We start from the raw sequence: 27,975 nt of genomic DNA, 5'->3' as shown, positions 1-27,975 counted from the left end.
ATCTACATTTTCAATGTCATTACCAGTGCCATTAAGGTAATTGCTGCACATTTACATATACCATAATAAACAACGTCACAAAGCACATCATTAAAATATTTACTCCATACATTTAACATTCAACAAAGCTAATACACATCTGAATACGTTAAGGCAGGTTGGTGAATGTGAAAAAAAAAAAAAAAATGTGCGAAAAGCATATAGAATCAGTTTAGTCAGACTCAGTATATAACTGCTCAGAGTCAAATGAACAACTTTTTTCACCTATCAAAATATATCACTACTAATGTGTGACTCAATAATATGTTAGAATTATTATTCCTGAAAATACATGTTAATATGAATTAATATATAATTTATGAATTTATATTTATAATTAAAACACCAAATAACAGCACAAATGTCGGCAAACATAGTACATCAATCAAAATATATACAGGAAGCATATATTTACAAACACATTTAGCAACAATAAAACACTTCTATCAAACAAGAAACTTTACAGTCTAGTGCTCCAGATGTGTGCACTGCAAAAGGATTCTTAAATAGGCCATTTTCAAAACAGTATTATTCATTATAATACTCATAACTATTCAAAATACTCATTATCAATATGATTAATCATCTTCATAATTTGTATTTACTGTACATTTTTAAGTAGTCTTTGTACTAAGACTGATTGTGTTTTCATGTATTTTCCAATAAAACATTTACATTATCAATAAATCATAACAATTTATTTAATTGAAACATTTAAACATGGTTTATAATGAATAAAATATCTTGAAAATACCTGTTATTCAAGAAAAATACTTTGTACACCCTGTATAAATATTATATTTCTTTATACATACCGGGCCAGTGCACTGTGCAATATGTTGCCTTGAAATACGATTTACAAAATAAAAGATTATGAATATGCATTTATGAATATGAAAATATTTTTAATTGTTAGCTGTTGTTTGTGGAGAATCCAAAATGAGGTCTCTGTTTACTGTAAGGCAATTAGCTGTGTTCAACATCTATACATCTACTGTATGCGATCTCAACTTTCAAGCCAAGCAGACAGAATGTCTCAACTGACAAACTATGGAGTGACAAATACACATGACAGAGAAATCAGTTTTATGATCATCGTTTACTAAAGAAGCCAAGCTGCTCTTTTTAGGGGTGGGGGTTAAATTGGTAAAATGTCCCTTTAATTTGGTCTGTAAGTAGTCAGTGCATCTAATTTAAATTAGTATATGAAACTAAACAACATGGTTTGTGCTTCTGCATTATGAAAAAAATAGAGAGCATTTTCTTATCAGCATCAAATTGAAAGCTTGTTTCAGTAATGTGTAGAAAAAACAATATGTTTGAATTGTTATAGCAGCCATATTATAACCTTAACACAGTGTATGAATTTGCATGAACTTGAAATTTTTTAATAAACTTAATCTTTTAGAGCATGGTTCTTCAAACCTGGCCTGTGTGTCCTTTAACTCCAATCTTAAAGAAACACACCTAAACAAGCCACTCAAAATGTTCAGGATTACTGACAAATTACATGCAGGTGAGTTTAACCAGGGTAAAAGTGAACCTCACTGAAGGACCTTTGTTAAGAGGTTTCATGAAAGAGAAAGAGAGGAAAGAGATGAAATGTAAAGCTTGATTTCAGACGGATGATACACTGTTGTGGGACTCACTTAAGGGCAGCACCTTAGGGCTGGATTTCTCTAAAACTGAGATTTGTGTGACTGTGCTGCTCTCAAGGGTGAAGAGGGTTCGTCTTCTCTTACTGTATCTCAAATAATTTTGTGTCTGCCACTTCCACAGTCTCTTCTTCAGTTCTGCTTGTACCTGAAAACACAAACAAATGTAAGTGCATTTTTGAAAGCAGGATGTACTCCCTGTTTTACACATACACTACCAGTCAAAAGTTTAGATTTGATTTTGTAATGTTTTTCAAAGAAGTCTCTTATGCTTACCAAGCCTGCATTTGTTTGATGAAAAATAATATAAAACAGCAAAAATACTATTACAATTTAAAATAACTGTTTTCTATTTTAATACATTTTAAAATGTCATTTCTTCCCGTGATGGCAAAGCTGATAACTCCAGTCTTCAGTATCACACTTAATAAACTGTAACTGTAATTGAAGTATAACAGAATTCTTTCAGAAACATTATACAAATCTTAATTATTCCAAACTTTTGACTAGATTACTTATTTACTATTAGAAAACACTTGTGGCTTACCTCTCCATTGAGAAAACAGTATAACAGAGCCACAACAAAACCCTGAGATGTACAGAAACACAGTATAACAGTCAATTACTCTGGGTACATTACAGTACAGCTCAATTCAGTCAAACATCTATTAGTTGGCATATATACATGTATAGCTCTCCATGTATGGCTCTTGGCCCCGCCCCACTCGTCACAATACATTACAGATATATATTAGACATTTACTTAATGTGTAGTATATATACATATTTTACATATATATGACACATATATCATTTATAATCTGATATCACAAAGTATTGCTCATCAGACAATTCCACAATTGATGAGCATTAGTATTCCATAGATGCTGGGCTGTACACACCTGAAAGGGACCCAGGCCGAGTTCAAGAAAGTGGCGAGCGTTTTCTCCTGTGTTCTCTGGCAGGAAGGCAAAAACCATGTAGTGCATGCCAAACAGAGGAATCAGGAAAAGGGTAGACTTGGCCAGTCTCCTACAAGTATGCATAAATTTCAGCTTTGCCTCAGATTAATAACAAACAATGAAAGTACATTTTGGAGGGAGTTTTTTCAGTGAGCAACTGTGATGGCTGTAAATTAAAGCAGCCTAAAACAGCATGCTGCATGTGGGAGTAAATAAATAAAACTCCTTGCGACTTATGAATTTCAACGTGGCAATGATACATTACTACATTAGCATGTGCACAGATCTTCAAGTATTTGCCAGTTGTCTACAGTATGAATCAATCATTTTTATATTATTTGCTGCCTTTGTTTTGAGTGTGCTTTTTATTCCTTACATGAAGTGGTTGGTATCAGTTCCACCCATTCCTGGAGACTTCAGCTTCTGCACAAGAATCCGGATCACATTTATGAAGATGAGGAAATTGATCTATAGATCAAAAAATTAAAAGAATGTCTTTCTGTATAATAAATGAAGGCAAAAGTTAAACTAAACACTACACATTAACATACTGTGTGTTTAAATATTCAGAAAGAAACAATCAAAATGACTAGGCCAAAAGAAAAATGTAAGTATTTAAGAGCATTACATACTGTCTTACATAACTTTTTAGCTTTACTTTCAGATGTTAGAAAATGTCATTTTGATTTTGCACAATTCTGGCACATGAAAAAAAAATGTGTATTCTACTGCAACCAGCTTTTTCCATTATTTTCCAGATGTGGTCTTATATTAAATCAGCTGTATTTTACCAGGAGAGACACTGTGATTGGTCCTTTGATAATCCACCAAAAGTAAGCAACATCTGTGTCATCCCAGCACCTGCAACATTCACATGAGCTTAAGATTATTTATAAGAAGACCAGTAACTGCACTTTCGCAAACAGCAACTGAAATGTATTTTTCGGTATTTATCACTATAAATCAAATATCAGTAACACACACTAGTTTAAAGGCTTTAGATCAATCTGGACTTACCCTCTGTTATCAAAAAAATTCCTTGCTAGAACCCAGATGGTCAGTATTAGTGTTGGTAGACCTACAGGATACAGACAGCCAAACTAAATGAATAGAATTTCATCAAACTGTAAAACATTTCTGTTACTATGCTGACAGAATCAAGAAAAGGTGTCATGTATTCATATCTAATCCTGAGATTTCCTATAAAAATCCATGTTTAGGGGGTAAAAAAAGTTTAATTTCCATCTCATCCCTACAGGTGTCACCAATGGAACATAATACAGAAGGCCACGATTACCTAAACTTTTGAATGGTAGAAAAAATGATTTCACAATATTACTATTTTTATATATTAAAAGAACATAATTATTCAAAACTTTTGACTGTAATTTTAGTGTAAATTAGTAATGTTTCATCACATTACATATCATATAACAATATGTTCCTAAGTATCTTCTATAGTACCCACACTTACCCCAGCCAATAAGTATGTACCACCAGTAATACTTCTTTTGTGAGACAAAAGTTAAAGCTAGAAGAGTCTGTAGATACATTCCCTCAACCAGCAGCCAGAAGTAGTTAGCCAGGATACTGAACTGAAAGAAAGCCACTGCCGCCTTGCAAGAGGTCTGAAGAGGAAAACATTCAGAATTCAGTATTAGTGCTATATTTGCTCTGTCAAGATGTACTGTATGTTCAGAAGATATAAAAGTACACATACTGGCTGAGTGGCAATTGCCACAGCATGTAGCAAATTTTAAGACCTACGCATTACAAATGAAAGTATGATATTGTTGCAGTGCTCAGACATTTAATTTTAGGGTAGCTGAATTAATAGTGCTGATAAGAAACAGCACAAATGGCATCACAGAGAAGTGGAAAGAAGAGTGTTAGCTATGTAAGAAGTGTTTTTTGTTCTTCAAAGAAGGTGTTTGTGAGTTCTAGCGTAGGCAGATCTTGAAAAGTGTGCCTTTAAGGCACTGATGAGTCGGATGATACTGACAGAGGCGGAAGAGAGGATGAAGAAAATGTGAAGCTAGTGTCACTATGCTGACAGACACTGGTGTAAAGCTTAGATATTTCTTTGTTGTTCCAGATAGATGCTGCAGCATCATACATTGTGACCTAATACGTTCACTGACCACAAGACTGATTGGGAACATGAGCTCTGACATGTTGAATAGCATGCATTAGCTTATTCATTGGAAGGACGTCTATAAAAAACAAATTCTGCATGAGCCTGTGACAGCTGGCGAGTCTCACTGTTGACATGAAGCAGTGGTCCAGATTCTCATCGGCAAAGAGAACTGCATCTTTGATGAAGATTGCACTGGCTCGCAGGATGAATGAGGCAAAGAGATTGATGTGAATGTAGTTTCTTGTGCAGTGGAACTTCCTGTTATGGCGAGAGTAAAACAGATTGCCAAATGGTGAAAAACCTCTCATTGATTCATTTATAAAATGTGTTTGGTTACATGAGTTTTGTGAGGATTCTCGATGTACCTGAAGGCTGTAAACACAAAGATGGCAGAGATGAGGGAAATCAGAGAGGTAGCATATCCTGCAGTGTAGACCTGCCTGAAAGTGGTGTAATATGTGGTCTAGAACATAGAAAGAAATTTAAAGAAAAAAAAAAGGAAAAGTTATAGAATTATTTCCAGGAAAACATTTATCAAGAGATATTATAGAGAAACAGCAAGTCTTTTCAATTTGATTTGTGCACTTCAACACATTTTTTGTTGTTCTTAAGGCTTATTCTTGACACACAAAATTTCTGTGTAGATTGTTCATAAATCTATTCTTGAATAAACTGTCCCATTGAACTGAATGTGATAGTTTGATTTTGTGAAGCTATATAGAAATGTATTTTGCTTGTTGTTGCACAACTGGTGCTTTGACTTGATGAAATAATCTTACATTAAAAATGCTGCAAAAAGAAAAATAATAAAATAAATAAAAAACTTTTAACCACAGGCTTATTGGATCTTTGATTCTTAATCTAATAATTCCAAACCTGCAGACTTCGTGAATCATGTATGAGAGTATAAGGCTAGATACCATAAGGTCTATGAAATTTCATGGATCTTATAACAGATTTTTTATTTTAACCAATTATAGTGTGCAGCAAAATAAATTTAAAAAATTAATATGAAATAACACAATTTCTTCATTCCGTTGCTTGTTATTTGTGCCACAACCTCTAGTGTAAAAAATGAGAAATGCCCAAAACCATCAAATATAAATAGTCATGTTGAAAGAAAGTTACATAAAATAATAAAATGTATAAAAATGTAAATTATTTATTAATGGAAAAAAGGCCATTTTAATGTCACCTGGTGAACCGCATGCAAAGGATTGAGGGATAATGTAGGAAATGAATGACTGCTTATAATGCCAAAATATCTGTTAATAGACAGTATGAAATGCAAATATTATATTGAGAGATCCCTATGATGCGTTCCAATCTCTGCATCCTGCATTTTTCAGGCATAGCTGTTATTAAAAGCAGGTCATCTAGTTCAGGGATTACAGCAACTAACTATATTTCAGGTGCATATTTAACCCCATTGCTACCTCCCCTGATGCAGGCACAAGTGAAAGTCATTATGAAAATAGAGTTTAAGTGGTAAAGATTAAATTTAGCACTCAGGAGAGAGTATTATGTTCTTGTATGACTGATTCAACTACTGGTTAATAGCTTGTTCACATTAGGAACACGCTCATCTATTAACCTTGGACTGCTTGTTTGTGTGTGTGTACAAAACATTATCATATTATCGCTCATTTTTCATTCAAAGTACTGTCTCTATTCTCATTACAATCTGACTGCAGTCATCTGCCACGAAAAACAAAAACAAAAGATAATATAAGGGAACTGCCTGACAGAAGAAAGGTTATTTATGCTTTAAATTCAGTAGCTATTTTCACTGAGGATGTGTACAGTATCGCATGTAGTGAAGTTTTCACCTCGGTTTCTGATTCCACATCTTCCACGATCTTACAAACATTCTCATAGGATGGGTAGACTTTGGTCCAGCCACTCTTGGTGCAATTCCTAATTATGAAACCTGTATTAAAATAATGTTGAACACAATGATCAGCATGCAACGTTTTATAGGCTAAATTTTGAAACATCATTTTGCAAAGAGAATTGTAAAACACCAGATAGCAACAGCTGCTCATTACATTGCTTGTAACAGATACTAGTCCTTTTCGTTGTAATTCTTTGTACTTAGTCACAAAAATTAAACACACGTTTCATTTGTTCTAGATTTTATGCCACATTGTAAAATGATCTATGAAGCTACTGTTTAAGCTCAATAACTTCAAATCTTAGTTACCAGTCACTCTCTGCTACAGTGATGCACAGGTCCTTCCTCTCAGTAACATTTGACGGTAAAGGGATTATGTGTTTATTAGTTTGCTTATGCCTTTCGTTACATTTCATGAAATATAGATACAGTATGTGGATGGAAAGCTCAAATTGTGAATAAAAACAGAATGCAATGATGTGGAAGTTTCAAATTTCAATATTTTATTCAGAATACAACATAGATGACATATCCAATGTTTAAACTGAGAAAATGTATAATTTTAAGGGAAAAATAAGTTGATTTTAAATTTCATGGCATCAACACATCTCAAAAAAGTTGGGAAAAGGCAATGTTTACCACTGTGTGGCATCCCCTCTTCTTTTTATAACAGTCTGCAAACGTCTGGAGACTGAGGAGACAATTTGCTCAAGTTTAGGAATAGGAATGTTGTCCCATTCTTGTCTAATACAGGCTTCTAGTTGCTCAACTGTCTTAGGTCTTCTTTGTCGCATCTTCCTCTTTATGATGCACCAAATGTTTTCTATGGGTGAAAGATCTGGACTGCAGGCTGGCCATTTCAGTACAAGGATCCTTCTTCTATGCAGCCATGATGTTGTAATTGATGCAGTATGTGGTCTGGCATTGTCATGTTGGAAAATGCAAGGTCTTCCCTGAAAGAGACGACGTCTGGATGGGAGCATATGTTGTTCTAGAACTTGGATATACCTTTCAGCACTTATGGTGCCTTTCCAGATGTGTAAGCTGCCCATGCCACACACACTCATGCAACCCAGTACCATCAGAGATGCAGGCTTCTGAACTGAGTGCTGATAACAACTTGGGTTGTCCTTGTTCTCTTTAGTACGGATGACAATGCGTCCCAGTTTTCCAAAAATAACTTCAAATTTTAATTCTTCTAACCACAGAACAGTTTTCCACTTTGCCACAGTCCATTTTAAATGAGCCTTGGCCCAGAGAAAATGCCTGCGCTTCTGGATCATGTTTAGATATGGCTTCTTTTTTTGACCCCTATAGAGTTTTAGCCGGCAACGGCGAATGGCACAGTGGATTGTGTTCGCCGACAATGTTTTCTGGAAGTATTCCTGAGCCCATGTTGTGATTTCCATTACAGTAGCATTCCTGTATGTGATGCAGTGCCGTCTAAGGGCCGAAGATCACGGGCATCCAGTATGGTTTTCCGGCCTTGACCCTTACGCACAGAGATTGTTCCAGATTCTCTGAATCTTTGGATAACATTATGCACTGTAGATGACGATAACTTCAAACTCTTTGCAATTTTTCTCTGACAAACTCCTTTCTGCTATTGCTTCACTATTTTTGGCTGCAGCATTGGGGGAATTGGTGATCCTCTGCCCATCTTGACTTCTGAGAGACACTGCCACTCTGAGAGGCTCTTTTTATACCCAATCATGTTGACAATTGACCTAATAAGTTGCAAGTTGGTCCTCCAGCTGTTCCTTATATGTACATTTAACTTTTCCAGCCTCTTATTGCTACCTGTCCCAACTTTTTTAGAATGTGTAGCTCTCATGAAATCCAAAATGAGCCAATATTTGGCATGACATTTCAAAATGTCTCACTTTCAACATTTGATATGATATCTATATTCTGTTGTGAATAAAATATAAGTTTATGAGATTTGTAAATTATTCCATTCCTTTTTCACTCACAATTTGTACAGTTTCCCAACTTTTTTGGAATCGGGTTTGTATATATCTTAATTTAATTATATATAATATATATATATATATATATATATATATATATATATATATATATATATATATATATATAAGCCGATTGGTTTGATATATATGTATGCTCTTTATAAGTTTTTGTATGCTTTCTCCAGCATGGGGCTTACTGTGTCATACAAATCACAGTTTAATGACAGTGTGCCCCAGTCTATGGTGACAAAGAAATAGACAGACACAGAAAGAGTATGTGGAATTAAAATAGGAATCTGGGGAATCTGAAATGTGCTTTTTTTTCTTCTTCTATGAAATACAAGCTAGAGAGTTTTTCTTTAAAAAGTAAAAACAAGTAACAAAAGATCGAAACATTGATTAATTCAGCAACAAGTGGCTGTCTTTTTGTAAGTTTGTAAATCATTCACCAGACAGATTCGTTCAAAAAATGCTGTGTGTTTCTCAAGTTCCTCAATATTACTTAAAATATTGTTCTTAAAATAAGTAACATCACATTCTATTAAATCAGGAGTTGAAGTATTGAGGCCACCTGCCACTCAGGGACACATTAAAACTTGGTCAACCTGATAAATCTGATTCTGCTGAGTCTGTGTACAAGTGGGTTATGTCAGTGTTTAGGTTGTAGAAATGCCCAGTCACCCATGATTAATTTGTTCTGTTAGTACAGTGTCCAATTACAAAGTGTCCTGTCTTTACTTTGGTTTCAGTCATGCATTGTTTCATGTTTTGACATTTTTGTTTATGTCATGTGGTTACCCAATAGTCTTGACAAGTGTTTCCTTGTATACTGAAGTATGTTAAGCTGTCCCATGTTATCGTTCATATTTTGTTGCACATCTAGAATTTGGCTCATATGCATGTTTGTTGGATGCTTGGGTGCTATATGCCTTCGTCAACATCTGCTTCCCGCCAGCTTCAGTACACTACGCTTCTAAAAATCCTAAATTAAAAATATGATATTAATATGATAAATATCAAATTTTCAATCTTGTCACTCTTAAAAATGTTTTACAATAAAAAAAGCAAAAGGTATGATGAGGAATAATTAAAAAAAAAACTAGTCTAAAAATAAGCTCATACTTCTGAATGCATTTGCATGGCATACTTCATTTGGACTATGCTTTAGTTAACTCTGTAAGGCTTGATATCACAGCTAACCTATAACCTCCTGTCTCCTCACCTACACTTATCTTGGCCATTCTGAAGGCCTGCTAAGTGGGTGGTTCATAGCTAGCTTGCCAGTGGGAGTTCATTCCACCCGCTGTTTCTAGCATTACCATAAAGCGGAGTTCATCATGTACCATAAGTCTGTTTCCCTGAAGCCACAGTGGGGGAAGACAGAGTAGTGAGGACCTGACCGCTGCTGCTTTCTGTGCTAGAGATGTCAGGCATTGGCCTAAGGGGATTGAAGAGATGGAACAACCAACGCTAACAGCCACTGCTATAATGCCTGCTTTAACCTGCTTTGATTTTTAATATTTTTATTATTTCTTTGGCACATTTTCAGCAAGATTTGGAAGAGAGCGATGTAGATATCTGCAGGTCCATTGTGTACTTGCGTATTCATAGAGGTGTGTAGGGGGATGGAAGAACAGCATGATGCAGATAGCAGTTGTGTCATTTCTTAGCCTCCACAACCTTTCTATTGATTTCTAAAAAGCCCTTGAGCAGATATGCTGGGTTCATGATTTTTAAATGTTTTTCAATGCCAATTTGTGTAACTTATGTCTATCTCCTATTTCCTATTTTGGACTGAAAAATAAACCCCTTAAATTTGTTACAGCCAAATTTTTGACTGCACATAGAGAAATACATTCATTGAAAGTAAAGAAATAATGTTTAGAAACACAATTTTATAAATCAATGAGTTTTCCCATTTTTTTCAGTGTACCATACTTAAAATATTTTCTCCACACATGAACCAAAATGTTACTTAATGTGGGTTAGCTTTTTTAATATCACCATAAACAAAAGCTAGATAAGTTATATGAAAACCAAATTTTATCTTAAGCTAAAACTAAAAATATTTTACGGTTAATGTTTCATTTCGTTTACTTATTAAAAATAATAACAACTTCAACAAAATAGGCATCATGTTTTGTTATGTACTAACAAATATGAATAAATAAAATAAAATAAACACCAGAAAAATGAATAAAACCCACAATCATTTGTGTCAAAATGCTATTTTTTAACAAAAAGTTTTTTGTTTTTTTTTCTATGGTGAGTGTTATTTATTTATTTATTTATTTATTTAAAAAAAATACATTTAAACTCTAATTTTCTATTAGACAAATATAAAAATGCACTCTAAATAAATGTCACGGCCATTTCATGCAATACAATAAAGTTAATAATGATAACTTTATTGTCCTCAGGGTAGCTCTGCACACCATGAAATCTCATTGGCCCAAAATCCTGCTCCTTATAACTAAAATAACCCATCCAAAATATTGGGAATAGTGGTGATTATTACATCATACAGCACCTTTGAGTTCAGGATGGTAAAATTGCTTGAAATCTTGTGACAGATTAGGACCTCTGACATGTAACATACAGTAGGTTAGAAATTGTAATCTGTAAAATGTGCTTTCATAACATTCATAAGCCATCATGAGTACAATTTTATTGCTCACATTTTAGAAAAACTTAAATAAAAATATCTACCCAACCTGTGAAAACAAACACACTCAGTTTCCCTTAGCAACTATTAACTTTAGTTAATATGATATCTGGATATTCAGAGCTCTAGCTATGAATTTACAGAGCACTCATGATGTTTCTCTGTGTGTGTGTGTGTGTGTGTGTGTGTTTGCCTTGACACTTTCATTGCCTTGGGTTGGTTGTCAGAGAAGACTGTTAAACAGTTTGTGTCTCCAATCGCTGTGCCTCAGTGCACGCAAGAGACCAGCCAAAGGGTGTGATCTGGCATTGAATGTGCTGTAAAAAATGAAAGTGTGTGATTTTTGGCAGTGGTTTAAAATGACATGATGTTGTCTGCTTCTTAGGGTACTCATAATATTGTCTATGTTGTCTGCACTGACAAAAAGCTCCTGAACCACCAATGTGAGAATCCAACAAAACACCATTTTATTCAGTCAGTAAATTCAGTCTTCAAAATGAGCTTTTAAAAATGTGTTTCTCGTTTATATTTCATAACAGGCACACACACAAAAAAAATAATAATAATAAAAAAAAGCTGCATAAGATAGAAGTAGCTTACCATGATTAATCGCAAAGAACTGAGACACTTCGGGACAGGAGACATTGACAACCTGTCCGACCTCTGCCCTGTACCAGCACCAAAAGACATCCCACTCAGTACGACACCCTGAGATACACGAAAACAAATGAATAACTATTAAACAAACACATCAAATATTTGTCAAAGCATAATTACCTTAAAACTTGTTCTGGAAGATATTTTAGTTATTATGAGACAGACAGACAGATAGACAGACAGATAGACAGACAGACAGACAGATAGATAGATAGATAGATAGATAGATAGATAGATAGATAGATAGATAGATAGATAGATAGATAGATAGATAGATAGATAGATAGATAGATAGATAGATAGATAGATAGATAGATAGATAGATAGATAGATAGATGGTCTTCTGTCAGACTGACAGGAACATATGCACAGGAAAGCAGATGATGGACATTAACATGGCAAGAGAGAGTGAAGGAGGGCATAGACACTCAGGCACTGAATTGATAAAAAGGTTTAGATAAGCTACATTCTTCACGGTTGAGCATCTGTTTGAGGAATATAAGAGAACTGTGGAAACCGAAGCTGGATGAATGAAGAAGACTTTGAGCGTAATGAGAGCCACAGGGATCATATTTGGTCATGACTACATATGACTGTGACATCTAAGCAACGGATATTATTTCTGCTGCTCGCAGATCTATATCTTCAGTATATTATACACATGAACACTGCTGTTGTTATTGTTAACTAAAACTGTACCTATTAAAAATTGTTTGCATTACTCAAACAAAGCTGAAATAAAATAAATATAAATATTAAATAAAAAAAACAACAACTAAAATTTGAAATGTTGCCTTGGCAACTAACTGAAATATATTCAGTTTAATTACTAAAATCAATAAAACAAAAACTGAATTAAAAATAAATTAGCTAAATAGAAATATTTATCTTTATATATTTTTATAAAGATGTATAATAGAAATATTTATCATATAATAGAATAGAAATATTTATTATATATCTTTTCTGAGTTTATTGGTTTAATGAAAATGTTTTAAACAAAATAAAACTATTAAAACAAACCAAAACAATTCTAAAATAGTATATAAATGATACTGAAATAGCCCTAATGCTGACATATAAACACTGACAGACTTAAACTAAATAGATATTTATGTAATTGAAGAACAGATTCATCCTCACTGAAAAACTGTTGCTGACTTCCAGCAGTTCCACAATGTATATAAAAATTTTTGACTGAACTAAAGTCTGCTTCAGGTTTTCAAAGCATTTTCTGATTTAAACCAACTCTATCCACGCTCCTCCCAAACCTCTGTTCTGGAAGTCTGTACACAGCAACAAATTCACTTGTACAGCTATCCAGTAAATTTCCACTCACTTAATTGTAGGGGGGTCCAAAATCACAAACACACACAAAATAGAGTTGCTTTTAAAATATTTTTTAATTTCAGTTCAATTTTTGTATTTTTACTCACTTGCTTCTTACAACTACTTATCTCTCTTTACTATATTATCACTTTATGCATATAACAATAATAATAATAAGTTATTAAAATGATTTAATATCATCATTGAACACATCCAAGTAGACCACAACAACACATGCCCCCGGCCTTTACAGTAATGGAGAAATATTTGAGAGCGAGATAAGACTCATCATATAGAGAGAGCTGAAAAAAGTATATGAGAACGAGTGTGAAACTCTCTGGCACACACAGACATTTATGGAAGCTTGGGCTGGTCCCCAAAGGAACGAGAAAAACTTTGAAGGCCTGATGCCATCTCATTAATGTAAGCATTATCAAAGCACTACTGAAAAAAAAAAAAAAGCTATGCATTTATTTTTTATGGCCAGCCCATCTGACTGCCTGTGTTGTCTTTGACAGGATAAGCAGAGATTTATCAAATATGATTCATGAAATATAAACTTTTGAAAAGCTCATCTTCAATGTATATGTTGCAGAACGTTCTGGACACCTATACTGTATATCTGAAGCTCTAACAGCTATGGATTGGATACATTAATGTCATCAATGTAACTGAATCAATCTTAACCCTGTGGGAGAAACTGCAAGTCAAAATAATCGCACACATAATTCAACCAAATTCACTAACTGCTTTAGGCTTAGAACTTAGTGACTGATAATGGCATGAAGCTCTCAGTAGTTCATTTCACTAAAATACGGCTAAATGGCTGTGCCTCCTATGTGTATTCATTCAGTGCACTGACACAGACTCTAAGTAAAAACTTAATGCATTGTACTAATATGATATTATGTATTGATCCTGATATGAAATATGTTATTTTCCCTGAACTCTCATGTTCACTTTAATGTGATTCATAACTATTTATCTTTCAAGGTTTTTTTCTGTCTTTTATTGTCTTGCTCCTGTATCTTTTATAACTGCATTTGTCTTTAGGGATTCTTTATTTTATTAAAAATAATGTATTAGGTTACTCCGAATATGTACCAGCGTCCCATGATCTAATACCAAACATCTAATTCACCACTTAAACCCTAATAATAATACCCTAAAACAACAAAGCACATAAAAAATATTCCAACAATTCCAGTCCTGCTTGTTCACTGCCAGTTGAAGATAGATATTGCAGTAACAGTTTTATTGTTATGATCATTTTGAAATTAGTATTAAAAAAACAAACAATCAAAACATATTCCCAATTGCTTTCAACAGCTTGACAGAATGAACATGGCCTTCTATATGATATTGATAACATAAATACCCATTTTATTTTCACCACAGACAATGATGCCTCTCCCAGCGAGATGCATTGTGTAATGTGGCATACAAGAGCAAGATGTAAAAGCTATCAGGATGAATAGAATCTAAGGGCTCCTCTATCACTTCCAGTAGATCTTGACATGTTATAAATAAGAATTGTGGTCACTGATGATTTTTTTTTTTATTGCTTAATCTGTTGAGGGGCAGAAAGGTCCACACAATGGAGGACATATGTGATATCTGATTATCACTGATATTACAGTTACCTGAACTGGTCTTTCTATTTACTTTTTCTCTCTACCATTTTCATAGTATAATTTTCTCATTATTTTATCATATCATATTATTCTCCATAGACAGTAATTTCATGCAGGGAAACATGCTGTACTGAACACCCACCTGATTGGCTGACTATTAAGAATTGGTCATAAGTCCTGGCATGCCTCTTTTCTCTCTAACTTAGTGTCAAGCCTAGGCTGCTCTGTAATACATCAAAAGAGGGACATGGCGCCTGCCCTCCTCCCCTCCGTAAGATCGGTGTTAATTAAAGTCTACGTGGATCAACAAGCAGAGCAACGTGGGTTTCCATTAAGAACTCAAGGGCAGCACTTACACCTGCACTGATTCCCGGTATGGACTTGTAAAAACCTCAATATTTCTAAACCACATTTACCAGTGCTCTGAAAAGTCAGTCAAGGTGGAAACGAGACATCATAAAGCCATACTAGCCCAAGGAGGTCTAATACCTGGAGAATGATCTCTGTTAGCCTTCTCATTTATCTCAATCCCGGCTCAGTTTTTCAGCCAGCTTGCTTTAAGGCACTCATCTGAGGCAGGAATGTGATAACTGACTCCATAAAGTTAAAGGAAATTATTGTCATGACAATGATAATTGGCTGACAGCACATCAAGAAAGTGCACAGTCTTGCAGGAGACAGGGAAAATATCCACAAAGTCTGTTTTTATACACTTTTTATAGCCCTCTAAAACAAGTTGGGTACTATATATATACAGTATATATATATAAGTTATGTACATATTTGTTTAAAAAATGTAATCATTTATTTAGTCAGAATACACAGATATGTTGAATGACCATCAACGGAAAATACACTTTTTTACACTTTTAAGAGAAATTAAAGGGGTCATATGATGCTGCTAAAAAGAACATTATTTTGTGTATTTGGTGTAATGAAATGTGTTTATGCAGTTTAAGGTAAAAAATAAAAAAAATAAAAAAACCTTATTTTCCACATACTGTCCATTTTTGTTTCTCCTCTATGCCCCGGGGTTAGGGTTAGGGAAACGCGTCGATTTTTATAAGGCTCATCGCTCTGAAAAGCGAGGTATGCTGTGATTGGCCAGCTATCCAGTGCATTGTGATTGGCTGAATGCCTCAAGCATGTGGCGAAATGTTACACCTCTTAACATATTGTGATGCCATGTCCTGCCAGAGTGACAAGACATAAACATAAAACCCATTATAAACTTGATATAAACATAATTTCCAGTCGTGTCTTCTTTTGGAAGGCCAAACAAAGTAGTTTTGCTTTCTTAATGAAACAGTGTCACACACCGCGGCCTTGAGTCAGTGGAGGTTGGAGGCCTAGAGTGAGCTGCGGTCTAGAGTGAACCGGCTTGAGTGAGCAGAGGCGGGCGGCTTGAGGGCGGATTCTACGAAGGAGTGTACCTTGTGCTTGCGGCAACCACATGTGACAACCCCGGGCTGGACTCCACTTCGTCCATGGTGAAAGCCGATTCGGCGATCCACAGTGCAAAGTTGATATTTCCACAGCGACCAGCACGGATCAGCCCCAGGCATGAAGAAGCGGATATCGTCCTCTTTTGGAAGGCCAAACAAAGTAGTTTTGCTTTCACAGTGAAACACACAGCGTCTATATGACATGGTGGAGGCGGCAACAACAATACTACAATGAGAATAAAAGGTACGCCTTCTTGCTTTGTGTGAACATCCAGACGGCGTTATGCAAATCTTCCCAAATACTGACGTAGAGATGTGGGGGCGTGTTAGAATCTTTGGTTTGAAAGAAAACAGAGCATCTGCGCAGCGCAGCTGACACAGAAGAGCGTACGCCGCCTGCGTACTGCTCAGATTTGCCAAAATGGCGCTACGCTGATTTGGAGAGACAAAGAGGAGAGGAATTGTTGAATAAAGTCGTTATTTTTGTTTTCTTTGTGTACAAAAAGTATTCACTTCATAATGTTACGGTTGAATCACTGATGGCAGATGGACTATTCCGATGATGCTTTTCATACTTTCCTGGACCTTGACACTGTTACTTACTTGGCAGTCTATGGGACAGTCTCAAGCCTATCGGTTTTCATCCAAAATATCTTAAATTGTGTTCCGAAGACAAACAAAGATTTTACGGGAATGGAACAACATGGGGGTAAGTGATTAATGACAAAATGTTCATTTTGCGGTGGAGTAACCCTTTAAGCGTGCATCAGTTGCTTTTATTAGGGTTCCTACGGTCATGAAAAACCTGGAAAAGCCATGAAATTTTAAAACCACAATTTTGGAATTTCATTTCACAAATCTATGTAGAGTTATATTTAATCAGGTCCTGAATTTTAGTGGGGGAATGTGTGTATATCCCATAGTTTTATTAATTATGGCAGCTTTCACGTTTATAATGAGGGAAATTCCTGCAAACATTTATTCAATATAGTAGGCTAGATAAGAAAATAAATCCACACATACTATCAGATTACATCAGTCATTTGAAACCAGCGTGAGCGATTCAGAGACTTTCGCTCGCGTTCCGGGACAGATGACAGACTGTTACTGGACTAATCGGATCACAGTTGCAATCGTCACAAAAATGTTTGCACATCTTTTTAAGTCTTTTTAAGCCATTCGATACTCGTGCGCTCCAGAGGCAGTTTTCTGTGTGCTCACAGCCAAAGCGTGCGTGTATAAAGCCACCTCGCTAGTGTCATATTGAGTTTTTCATCCTAGATTGTTGAGTTTAAGCAGCCAAATACACACAAAATTTCATAATAATAGATTTTTCATGAGATATTATATAATGTGCACGCTATGGGTCAGCACAAACATCTTTCATTGGTGCGTGAGGAGCCAAAATGAGGTGCCGGATCCAGATCTGGATTGTTCCAGCACAAATTAAGCCCTGGGTATGAGACAGCACTAGAGTCACCTCACGCTCTGCCAAAAAGAGTCTCGTGAGAAACTGGAAGATACATGGTTGAAATTTCTGAAATATTATTTTGCTGCATTACAAAGACGGATCTTCTTTATGGGCAATTTGTGGTCGTGAAAATTACTGGAAAGACAGGAACATCAATTTTCAGTGTAATTCATAAACCCTTGTATGAGTTTAAACTCTGCTAAATATAGTTTAAATGCCAACAGTGACTAATGATAATGAAACTCATAATATGAGGAATTTTAAATGTTTAGTGCAATAAGTTACTGTCATTTCAAATCCAGAGTTTGAAGGCAGCTAAGCTGAAAAGAGTTCCATTTATGTTTAATAAACAAATCTGAATATTAAACAGCAATGAATATGCATGTGCTTAAGCCTTCCTGCTGCTGTGATGTGTGTTTAAGATTTGAGAGCATTTGGGTGTCCAAACCTGTCTACAGAAATAATTTCATTAGCTTACTAAGAGTGGTACAGAGGTCACCATTGAATTCATGGAAAACGATATAATACTCTGGGGAAGTCTTCAAGGAAGTCCATTTGGAACAACTCATATGTATACAAAGTGATGAAAATATTTAATATAAGGTACATTTAATATAAGGTTTTAAATGGACAGTTTCATACAAAGATCCTGCCTTTTTAGGTATTAAAATGTCATCTTTTAAATTGGAAGGGACTAAGATTGTGTGTCTTATAGAAATATTATAAAAATCCTCCAATTAGAAATAATTATTTCTCCATTGTAAATTATAGGGAAAGTGTTATCAAATGTGAAAATATAACATTTAGAAACTTGGGAGAAATTTGTTGAGAATATTAATTTAAAAATTGTATTGTGTTTTACAATCAGTCAATCTATCTATCTATCTATCTATCTATCTATCTATCTATCTATCTATCTATCTATCTATCTATCTATCTATCTATCTATCTATCTATCTATCTATCTATCTATCTATCTGTCTATCTATCTGTCTGTCTATCTTTCTATCTAGTTTATTTATACTGTTATTTGTCTAACTTTTTAAAAATGTAATATATTTTATAAGTCTAACCTTATATTTTATTTATGTTTTGTTGAATGTAATGTAAACCAACAAAAGTAAAAAGGGAAAACCATATACTGGAATAATTGGAAGAGTTTAAATAAATAATCCATTAAGTTTCCCTTAATCAGAAACAAAATCTCCTGTGTTCATCTGGTAATATATATTATGCAAAAAGTGGTTATACATAACATGCATTTCAGATTATTTATAAAACAAGACAAGACAAATAAACAATCTCCCTGAAAAACAGTAAACCTATGTCTAGACGAATATTAACAAATACTAACAAATATTAAGTTTAATGCATCTTAAAACCTTAGTGAACAGAATCATGCCTAAAACATTATGATTCATTATCCTTTGATCACTGACAATGAAAGCACAATACAAGTGCTGTATTGATCCTTTTTACTGATCCTCACCCTTCATCAGCAGCCAGAATTGAACAGCTTCTGTTTGAATAACTGCCTTTAATCTCCTAAACCTCTACACATGATTGCATCATTTAAATACCTTGCCTGACCTGGCCTATATAGGAAAGTGTAACGCTTAAAACTGTAAACCCAGTTTTCGGCCCGCCGGTCAATCAGAAACACTCTCAGTCTGCGAATCATGTTCATCATCACGTTCATCTAAACAAATGCCCTATTACCAATCAGCAATCAGCAAATGAGTAGACATTAAAGACGCAAAGAGATGTAAAGCAGTAAGGATTATAATAGATCAGATGGGTGAGCTCACCAGTGATATTGTTGCTGTTGAGGGCCTCTTGTCTTTGAGTGTGAATGCATTGCTCTCGAGCCTTCATATGCTCAGCCACCACAGCACATTCTGGATGAATCATTTCCACCTGATGATGTAAAAAAATGTATGAGGCAAATGAAAGTACAAACTACAGCACATATTAAGAAGCTGCAAAATTAAAAAAAAAAAATGCTGAGCCCATTAGAAAAAGCTGATTAAAGAGCAATTTCCCAATTTCAGTCACTTGCCATTAAGTCAAATTGACAATCAGGAAAAATTCTAACATTTCAAATATTATTTGCCAACAGCTTGAACATTCATTTAACTAGCTTTGTGTACAACAGAAGAAAGATCACATGGGTTTTGAAAAGGTAAAAGGGTGCAGAATAGTTATTTTGGGGGTTAACTGATTCAAAATACACTTTATATCTATTTAATTATCTAAATATTTATCATAATGAGACTTAGAAACATCTCGTCTAGAAACCCTAGCCACACAGCAAAATTAGTCTGTAAAATCTCATTATCTCTGAAGCACCCATTGAACCAATTTGAGCCTCCCTTGCCATCATTTACTATAATTAAATGTATTAGAGATAGAAATAGCTATAAAGAGAGAATAAACATATAATAAAATGTGTGGGATGCTGTCTCATTGACAACATAAAAAGGAAAAGTTGCTTCTGTTTCACCTTTTTGCTGCATAAAAAGACCTGTAATGGCCGCCCACTTATTCCTGAGAGGAATGAGAGAGAGTCAGAGGTGGGTGACTGCTAATGATCCGATTAAGCCTGAGGTTACGGTGGAACGAGCAGTAGAAACAGATTCAGAAGTTCCTGAAACAGACCTACGTACCTCCAAAGAAAAACAGAAATGGTGAATCATAACAATACCAGAAAATAGGTGAATTGTTGTATTTATTCTAGAGGGACGTATCAGGGGTCTGTGTGTCATATCGTGTAAATTGAATCAATAGTATGGCGTCAGCATGGAAATCAAGGATAAACATTCCAGCTATGTTGATTATTATTCATCCAGTGGTGAAGGATGCGTTTATGTCCCCTTCACTGAGCTAACAGGCAGAAATGAATGTTCTTGGGACACAAGTTGATGCAGTTAGTGAGAACGCCTATGCGAATGTGTTTACGGCTGTTTGTGTTTAGAAAAAGTTTGCATGTTTGCTTGTCTATTTGCCTACGAGTGCTTGTTAGTGCTTGTGTTCTCTCCAAATTCAAAACCAGAACAGATGGTTGCACTGTTGGTTTCGGTGACCTCTGTCGTCTGCTGGCAGGTGAGATAAGAGAGGAGGGGCTGGGGATGAGTTAGGGAAGTTTTCTCAGGGTTAGATTCAGTTCATATGTACAGCAAAAGAAAAGACAGTCTCACAAACATGTCTTGCATATCTCAAGCTGAATCTGAATCTTCAGGGCGGACAACTGATTTCAAATACCTAGCATAAAACACCCATCTGATAAAGCAGAAAAAACATTAATAACTTAATAAATAATAACTGAGTGCTGTTAACCTGCCATATTTTAAAAAATGGTATTGATTGACACTTTGGATCGACTCACAGGACAAATATCCACGCCCACAACACTACTGTGGTACTATTTCCACCGATTATATTATATAATTTTTCCTATATAATTTAAAAATCTAAGTATAAGTAATCCATTCGACTACTGGAAAATATAAGTCATTAGAACATTCAAAGTGTCCCAATTGGTCACAAGATATATGATAGTCAATGGAGTTTAAAGTTATTAACATCAAACCTGGTGGCAGGTTTTGAGTGTGTGAATGAGATTTGAAGGTTATGTCAGAAAGGAACCTTTTATATGGGTTTGTAATTTTTGGAATGCAGTTTGGACACATTAGTATGGACTTTTTATAGAGCTTTTGTTATTTTGGATCCTTTTTTGTTCCATGGGCAACAGAAGACTGGGTTTCAACCAACATGATGGTAAGTAAATGATAAACCCTAAAAGTTTATTCTTGGATAATCATGACCCCCCCGGATCCGGCTGATCATTTAAAATATAGACCCGAACCCGTACGGGTCCCGGGTCGGGTCCCGGGTCGGGTCCCGGGTCGGGTCCCGGGTCGACGGGTCTCGGGTGCACTGTGAAGACCTCTAGCTCAGATACAACCTGACAATTATCATTTGAATGTATACAACGGAAAATTATATTTTCCATTTGCATTCTATAAAAATATGATTTGCATAAAAATAGTAGGCTACTTGGTAAAACTGCACTTTTGGTAGTTAGGGGATAAGATCAATAACACCACACTGTAAAGTGACAACTGTTTAGTCAATTCTCTCCTAAGAGTTTGCATTTGTGTGTGTGAGTATCTATAAAGAGTATGAATATTCAAAAGATTGATGGAGATTTGTGTGGGAAAATTTGGCAAGACAAACTGCTGCAGTTATTTAAAAATGTTACACCGCTGAATGCTAATAACCTCATTTCTTATATTTAAGTTGCATGTAATCAGCACATTAAACCCAACCAGAGACTACACATCTCCCTGGTATATTCTCAAGCCAAGGACAAGGCTCAACTTGTATGCTCCCATGTGGCACTAAAGGTCCCCAAATGGTCAAGTCTCCTATCTCAGCAAAACCAATTATGGCACATCTGTTGATAAAGGGTGTCCAAGGCCACTTCCATATGTCTTCCCACAAATTTGCACTATAAAATTTATCATTGGCACAAGAATGATACAGCAGTGTGCTAAAAATCCCTTGGCTACATATCTAAATATCTCAAACAGATAAGTAAATAGACACCTGTTGTCTTGAATCACTCTAACCTGAAATGCTCTATTGACCTGATCAGAAAAGTTAGCACAGATAAAGAAGAAAAATAACTGACTGATAAGAATCCTGTTATTAGTCAGATAGCATCCAGTGGCCCTGAGGAAGAGGCTCATGAACACATGTCACATGGAATCATTATTATAGGAAATGAACCTCCATTCAGGAAAGGAACGCCATATCATTAGAGGAAGTACCAAACAACAACTACATTTAATTACAACATTGATTTGTGCTCTTCTTGTGGAGTCTGTGTTCCTCAGAAATTGGAATGATGATCCACCTTTGCATTTGCTTAATACAAAGGTTTGGTAAACCTGGATAGAGTTTGTTTTGGAGGCCAATTAGTCACATGAATTGCACGTTTAATTTTCATGACAGGAACCTAATTTTGCCGCTCAGGTTGAAACAGGACAGTGTTCCTGTACTGGAAATGGTCATCAAAACATCATTAAAAGGAGGCCAGGATCTCAGGTCAGTTCTGCTAATCAAATCAACATCTGTGACACATCAGCACATTAAATATAGCACTGGACTGATCCCTAGAGGACACAGTGGCAATCAAAGAGCATTGATTATACTTTCTCTACATCATTGGCTCAGTATGATGGCTTTTAAAATATATATATTATATATATATATATATATATATATATATATATATATATATATATATATATATATATATATATATATATATTTTTTTTTTTTTTTTATATCCATTTATATTTATTCTCTCTCTAAAAACATTTCACCTAAATCTGGAGGCAGTGCTATTATAAACTATGATTTGTCACTCAAACAGCATACACTAAACATTTTCTAAGTCAGTGGTGCAGTGCGATGCCTTTTAAAATAAATATGTAAATCTCAAGAAAATCTCACCTGAATCTGGAAAAGAATGTTAATACACTTTGATGTCAGGGCCATTATAAAACACTTTAAACTTGAATGATGTGTCATTCAAACAGCAAATATACATATCTCAAGGAAATTTCACCTGATTCTGAAAGCAAATTACAATATTTGCCATGAAATGCTTTAAGAAGTCGACATATTTGGTTTGTCATGCTATACTCAATTTTAAACAGTATTTGTTAATTATTTCATAGTTATGTATGCAGCATAACTATGGTACCATATATATATTTGTACTATTAAAAATGTATTTGTCATACAAAAGTTTATTAAAAATAGTGATAATGTTGACTGCTTAGATTGTAACATTACATACATTACATAATATATTTTAACCTACGATTGTTTTACTAATTGAAATAAGTAAATAAATAATCAATCAATAAATTAATCAATCAATCAATCCATGGACATGTTCTACAACTAGCCTAACAAATTGTAATGTCATGGACATAATAACACTTTTAACTTTTATCATTCCACTTCTTACATAATAAAATATTTTTTATATATATTGTTTTCCCATCCTACAGCCCACAACAGTAGCCACTGGCTACACTGCAAATGATCAGACTGCAAAGACTTTTCGTGAGAAAATCATGAAACTTATGAAAAAATAAAAATAAAATAAAATAAAAAATAATGAAAATAATAGTTAAGAGCATAGAATCTCACATAGATAACTTACTGCTTTCCATGTGCTCTGCTGAATCCCCAAACTCAGTAAGACGGCGACCAGTCTTACAGTTGACCAGGTTTTGAAGAGAAACATAATTAAGACTCCGGTATAATAGTAAAGAATGAAGCTTGTTAGTGTCTAACCAAATAACGCAGGAGCCTCTGTTAGATCTTTGGATGTTTTCCAGAAACGATGTCTCCAACCATACTGCTCGCTGCCGTTCGGCACAAATGCTCAGTCCTACATAATGTCTTATGAAGCTCGTAATATTTGTAATTTAATCTTGTGTCTCTTCCTCATAACAGACCGTAAACAACCTGTCGCTGTGAGTTCCCAGCACACAGTGCGCAGGAGAGTGGCGCGCGGGGAAATGAAGGCACGGTGCGCCTCCCCTTTACGCACAAAATGCCAGTGTCCTTCACTCATTATATAAACTCTGATTTCAATTCATGTGATTATTAAAACCTTTTCAGAGTAATCAAACCAAATAGCCAAACTTGTCTCGAGAGAATGCAACGCCAAGCGTAGAGGCTTACAGTTATCATGAACTCCTGAAATACAATTATTATTAAAATAGTAAAATATTACTCTTTATAATAGATATATTTAATTTTGCAATTTACTAATGATTTCCAGCTCCCTATCATGGGCTATTGTTGCTAAACGTGCTGTACAGACATAAACGTAAACCATTTGTTTTGAGGACTTTATAACTTTATAAAAAACAATCACTTGGACCCATTTCTAAATAAGTCACTGTATCAAAACTCTTCACATAGTTCTGATTACCATCTTTCTTGGCACAGCAGTAATTTACTTCCAGAATTTAGTAAAACTTCTAAAACACTTCAAATTTAAATTATCTAAATTCATGAGCAGTATAAAGAGTGACCAAATGAGAGCATAAATTCCTAACAAAAGCTCAGGTTGGAGCTTTTTTTGTATTTTGAGGAGGAACAAGATAAGAGATAAGCCCCTCACCTCATCTCAATAATTGGTCAGTTAATTATATAATATCACATTTTGATAAATTATGCATGCCTCTCACAGTTTTATTACTAATGATGGTCCCTATTGTCTTTTCCCTCTGTACCCAAATTATATTTCTTTTCAGTTATCAGGTCTTTTCATTGCCCTCTTTTAAATTTCATTTTCTGGACTGTGATTTTCTTATTTAAATGGTCATTTTGCATATTTAATGAACAGCAGAGACTATCACAATTAAACTTATGGTCACAAGTGAGCATATGTGTCCCTTAGTGAAACGACAATTTGCATATGTATTTGATGTTTTTACCCAGCTAGGAAAAAATATTTTCTTAGCTGGACAGCAGACCCCCATTGCTTCCAGCTGCCTTGTCATGCTGAGAGAAAGAATGAGAGAATTAGTTTTAAGGACAGATCATCATAAACATTCATTTCCATGACAGCTGTCTTCAAAAGAAACCAGATTTAAACATACTGACCAATCAGACTGTGTGGTAAACACCCACTGTGCTGTATGAGAAACATTCTGTGACTGATGACCAGATTCACTTTCCATATTCCATAGAAAAACAGAGCATTATTCTACTTCTCAATCTCTTTCCTACTTTCACTCTTACCCATTTGTTCTCTATATAGCAAACAACAAAAACATCTCACTCAGAAGAAGATCAGAAGATTCCATAAAAATACAAAGGTATTGACATTTCAAAAAAAATGTGAGGAATGAAAAAATATGGTTTTTGGGGTCGCTGATTAGTTTTAATACATTACAGCATACCCTGTTGAACTTGTACATCATATTATATATATATATATATATATATATATATATATATATATATATATATATATATATATATATATATATATATATATATATATATATATATATATATATATATATATATAACCTGGTGATTTGCATAATCAGGTAAAGTTAATATTTGTGCAGTCTTAGTTACCCAACCCACAATTTTTTTTTTTTTTTGGTACAAAAACAATATGTGTGTTTTAATATTAATATGTAATAGCATGTGCAAAAGGATTGGGGCTGTATTTATTTATTTATTTATTTTTGTTTAACAAAAAAATTGAAATATTAAGATCTAATTTGAACTGTAATTATGCACAATAATTTGTGGCACTCTTGTATAAATTAAATGTGGGACACAGAAGAGATTCGGTGGACAAAGACAAGTTGAAGATGTTGTTTCCCGCACAAGATGCAAACATCTCAGAAATGATAATTAAATTCATTAACATTGCAGATAGGCAGCTACCTCAACAACTGTGTCATTATTTTAAGTAGATGTCTTGCAGTGGGACTCTGCCAATGTTTCAGAAAACAACTCTAAAATGATGCTTTTAATTAACGAGAAGAAAGCAGATTTTATTAATATTCTTCGTATTTTGAGTTTAAGGTGTTTGAAAACCTATAAGTCAATTTATCTGTGGATAAAAAAAAAGAAAAGAAAAAAATCATCAAAAATGTGCAGTGCTGTGGAGGCTTCATTAACACTTTGAAATCCCCCTAAAATGAGGATAATGTACATTTCAACTCTAGCGTATTATGAGACCAGAGAAACATCTATTCTATTGATGTCCTTGACCTGTTCTCATCATCAATTTAAAATGATTTTCAGACCTTTTTGAATCTCTCACTTTGTTAACAGTTCAAACATGCACTTAAATGCTATTACCATAAAATCAGCACTTTTTCGTTAGATAATGTCAGCATTTATTGGGATGTGTGCAACAAACCGATGCATGTGCTCCTTTTATCAGTCTCTTGACTTTCATCTTCCTTCATCTGTGGAGTTATTCTTTATGCACATTAATGGAGGATGTGTTTGATGTCCGTTAAATATCTCAGCTTATGATCAGCAAAACGAGTGACCTCTGCTGTGTTTAGGGAGATTGTGATGTACAATATAATGCTCTATGTAGGCTTTTACTGGAAACAAAATCTGGTCAAAATGGATTTTAAATATTTGTGAAATATATGTTGTAAATGCTGAAAATATATTCAAACCTGTCAAAATATATTACAGTACAAGATACACTTCAAATGGCAGGATAACAATCTTAAAAGACATATATTACAATATATATATATATATATATATATATATATATATATGTTCATTATAGCTATAGTCACTAGTCAATCTTGTAAAAAAGTCTTAAATATCTGTGCAAATAATATGTTAACTGTAAATGCATACTATTTAACATCAATAAATTGTATGATATTTATATCCTAAATGTCATTCTATCTGTTTTTTTTTTTCTGCAGCTGTACCTGTGAGGCTGAGCAGCATGTATTCACTGGCTCTTTAAATGAGCTTAATTTAACAGAAGGGTGTAATGGAGCCACTGCCCTTTGACTTGAGCTGAACCAATACCTCACTAATTTGATTCCTGTAACACAGGCTCACATACATGTACTCCTGACATCCACATGCCCAGATTTTTAATGGAGAACATAAAAGACAATAACATTCCACAAAGCAGTGCAAAAAGCAAGGACGCGGGGAGGGGTGGGAGAGAAACAATGTAATTAAAACATGCATTCAACACCAGTAAAGTAAATGTCAATTCATGTGTACAGTATGAAGCCATTCACTAGGTAAAATGTAATTATCTCTTGTATATTAGATGAATGCATGAAATAAGACATCAGTGACTTCATGCCTGAAGTGCAGATGGTGTCATGGTAACACAAGGTAATTGTCCATAAAAGATACAGTACATTCCTGTGGAGTTGCAGCTAAGTTTGTGTACACAAGTTGGGTGCATACAAAAGCAAAATAAATAACCTAGAGAAAGCAAATTACTAAATCTTTGATAATCAATAGAAACCATTAAACGTCAAGCTTTGCTAGAAAAAATAAAAAA

At 34.5% G+C, this 27,975-nt stretch overlaps 1 protein-coding gene across 1 annotated transcript; it reads right to left on the bottom strand.

Moving 5' to 3' along the window:
• Window positions 1-25: 25 nt before the first annotated feature.
• LOC109096326 (vasoactive intestinal polypeptide receptor 1-like) lies at window positions 26-24,464 on the bottom strand. Its single transcript, XM_042758403.1, has 13 exons — window positions 24,100-24,464; window positions 19,667-19,775; window positions 11,923-12,030; window positions 6,623-6,723; window positions 5,159-5,256; window positions 4,919-5,051; window positions 4,131-4,284; window positions 3,674-3,734; window positions 3,448-3,517; window positions 3,033-3,124; window positions 2,597-2,726; window positions 2,242-2,283; window positions 26-1,842 (listed from the first exon to the last, which is right to left on the bottom strand). The coding sequence occupies exons 1-13, from the start codon at window positions 24,181-24,183 to the stop codon at window positions 1,657-1,659; spliced, it is 1,368 nt and encodes a 455-aa protein (XP_042614337.1). The 5' UTR covers window positions 24,184-24,464; the 3' UTR covers window positions 26-1,656.
• Window positions 24,465-27,975: the final 3,511 nt, after the last annotated feature.

The sequence above is a fragment of the Cyprinus carpio genome, chromosome A6 (assembly GCF_018340385.1).
Source record: "Cyprinus carpio isolate SPL01 chromosome A6, ASM1834038v1, whole genome shotgun sequence".
Taxonomy (NCBI): domain Eukaryota; kingdom Metazoa; phylum Chordata; class Actinopteri; order Cypriniformes; family Cyprinidae; genus Cyprinus; species Cyprinus carpio.
The sequence above is the reverse complement of the archived record's forward strand: the minus strand, read 5'-3'. Positions and strand labels throughout refer to the sequence as shown.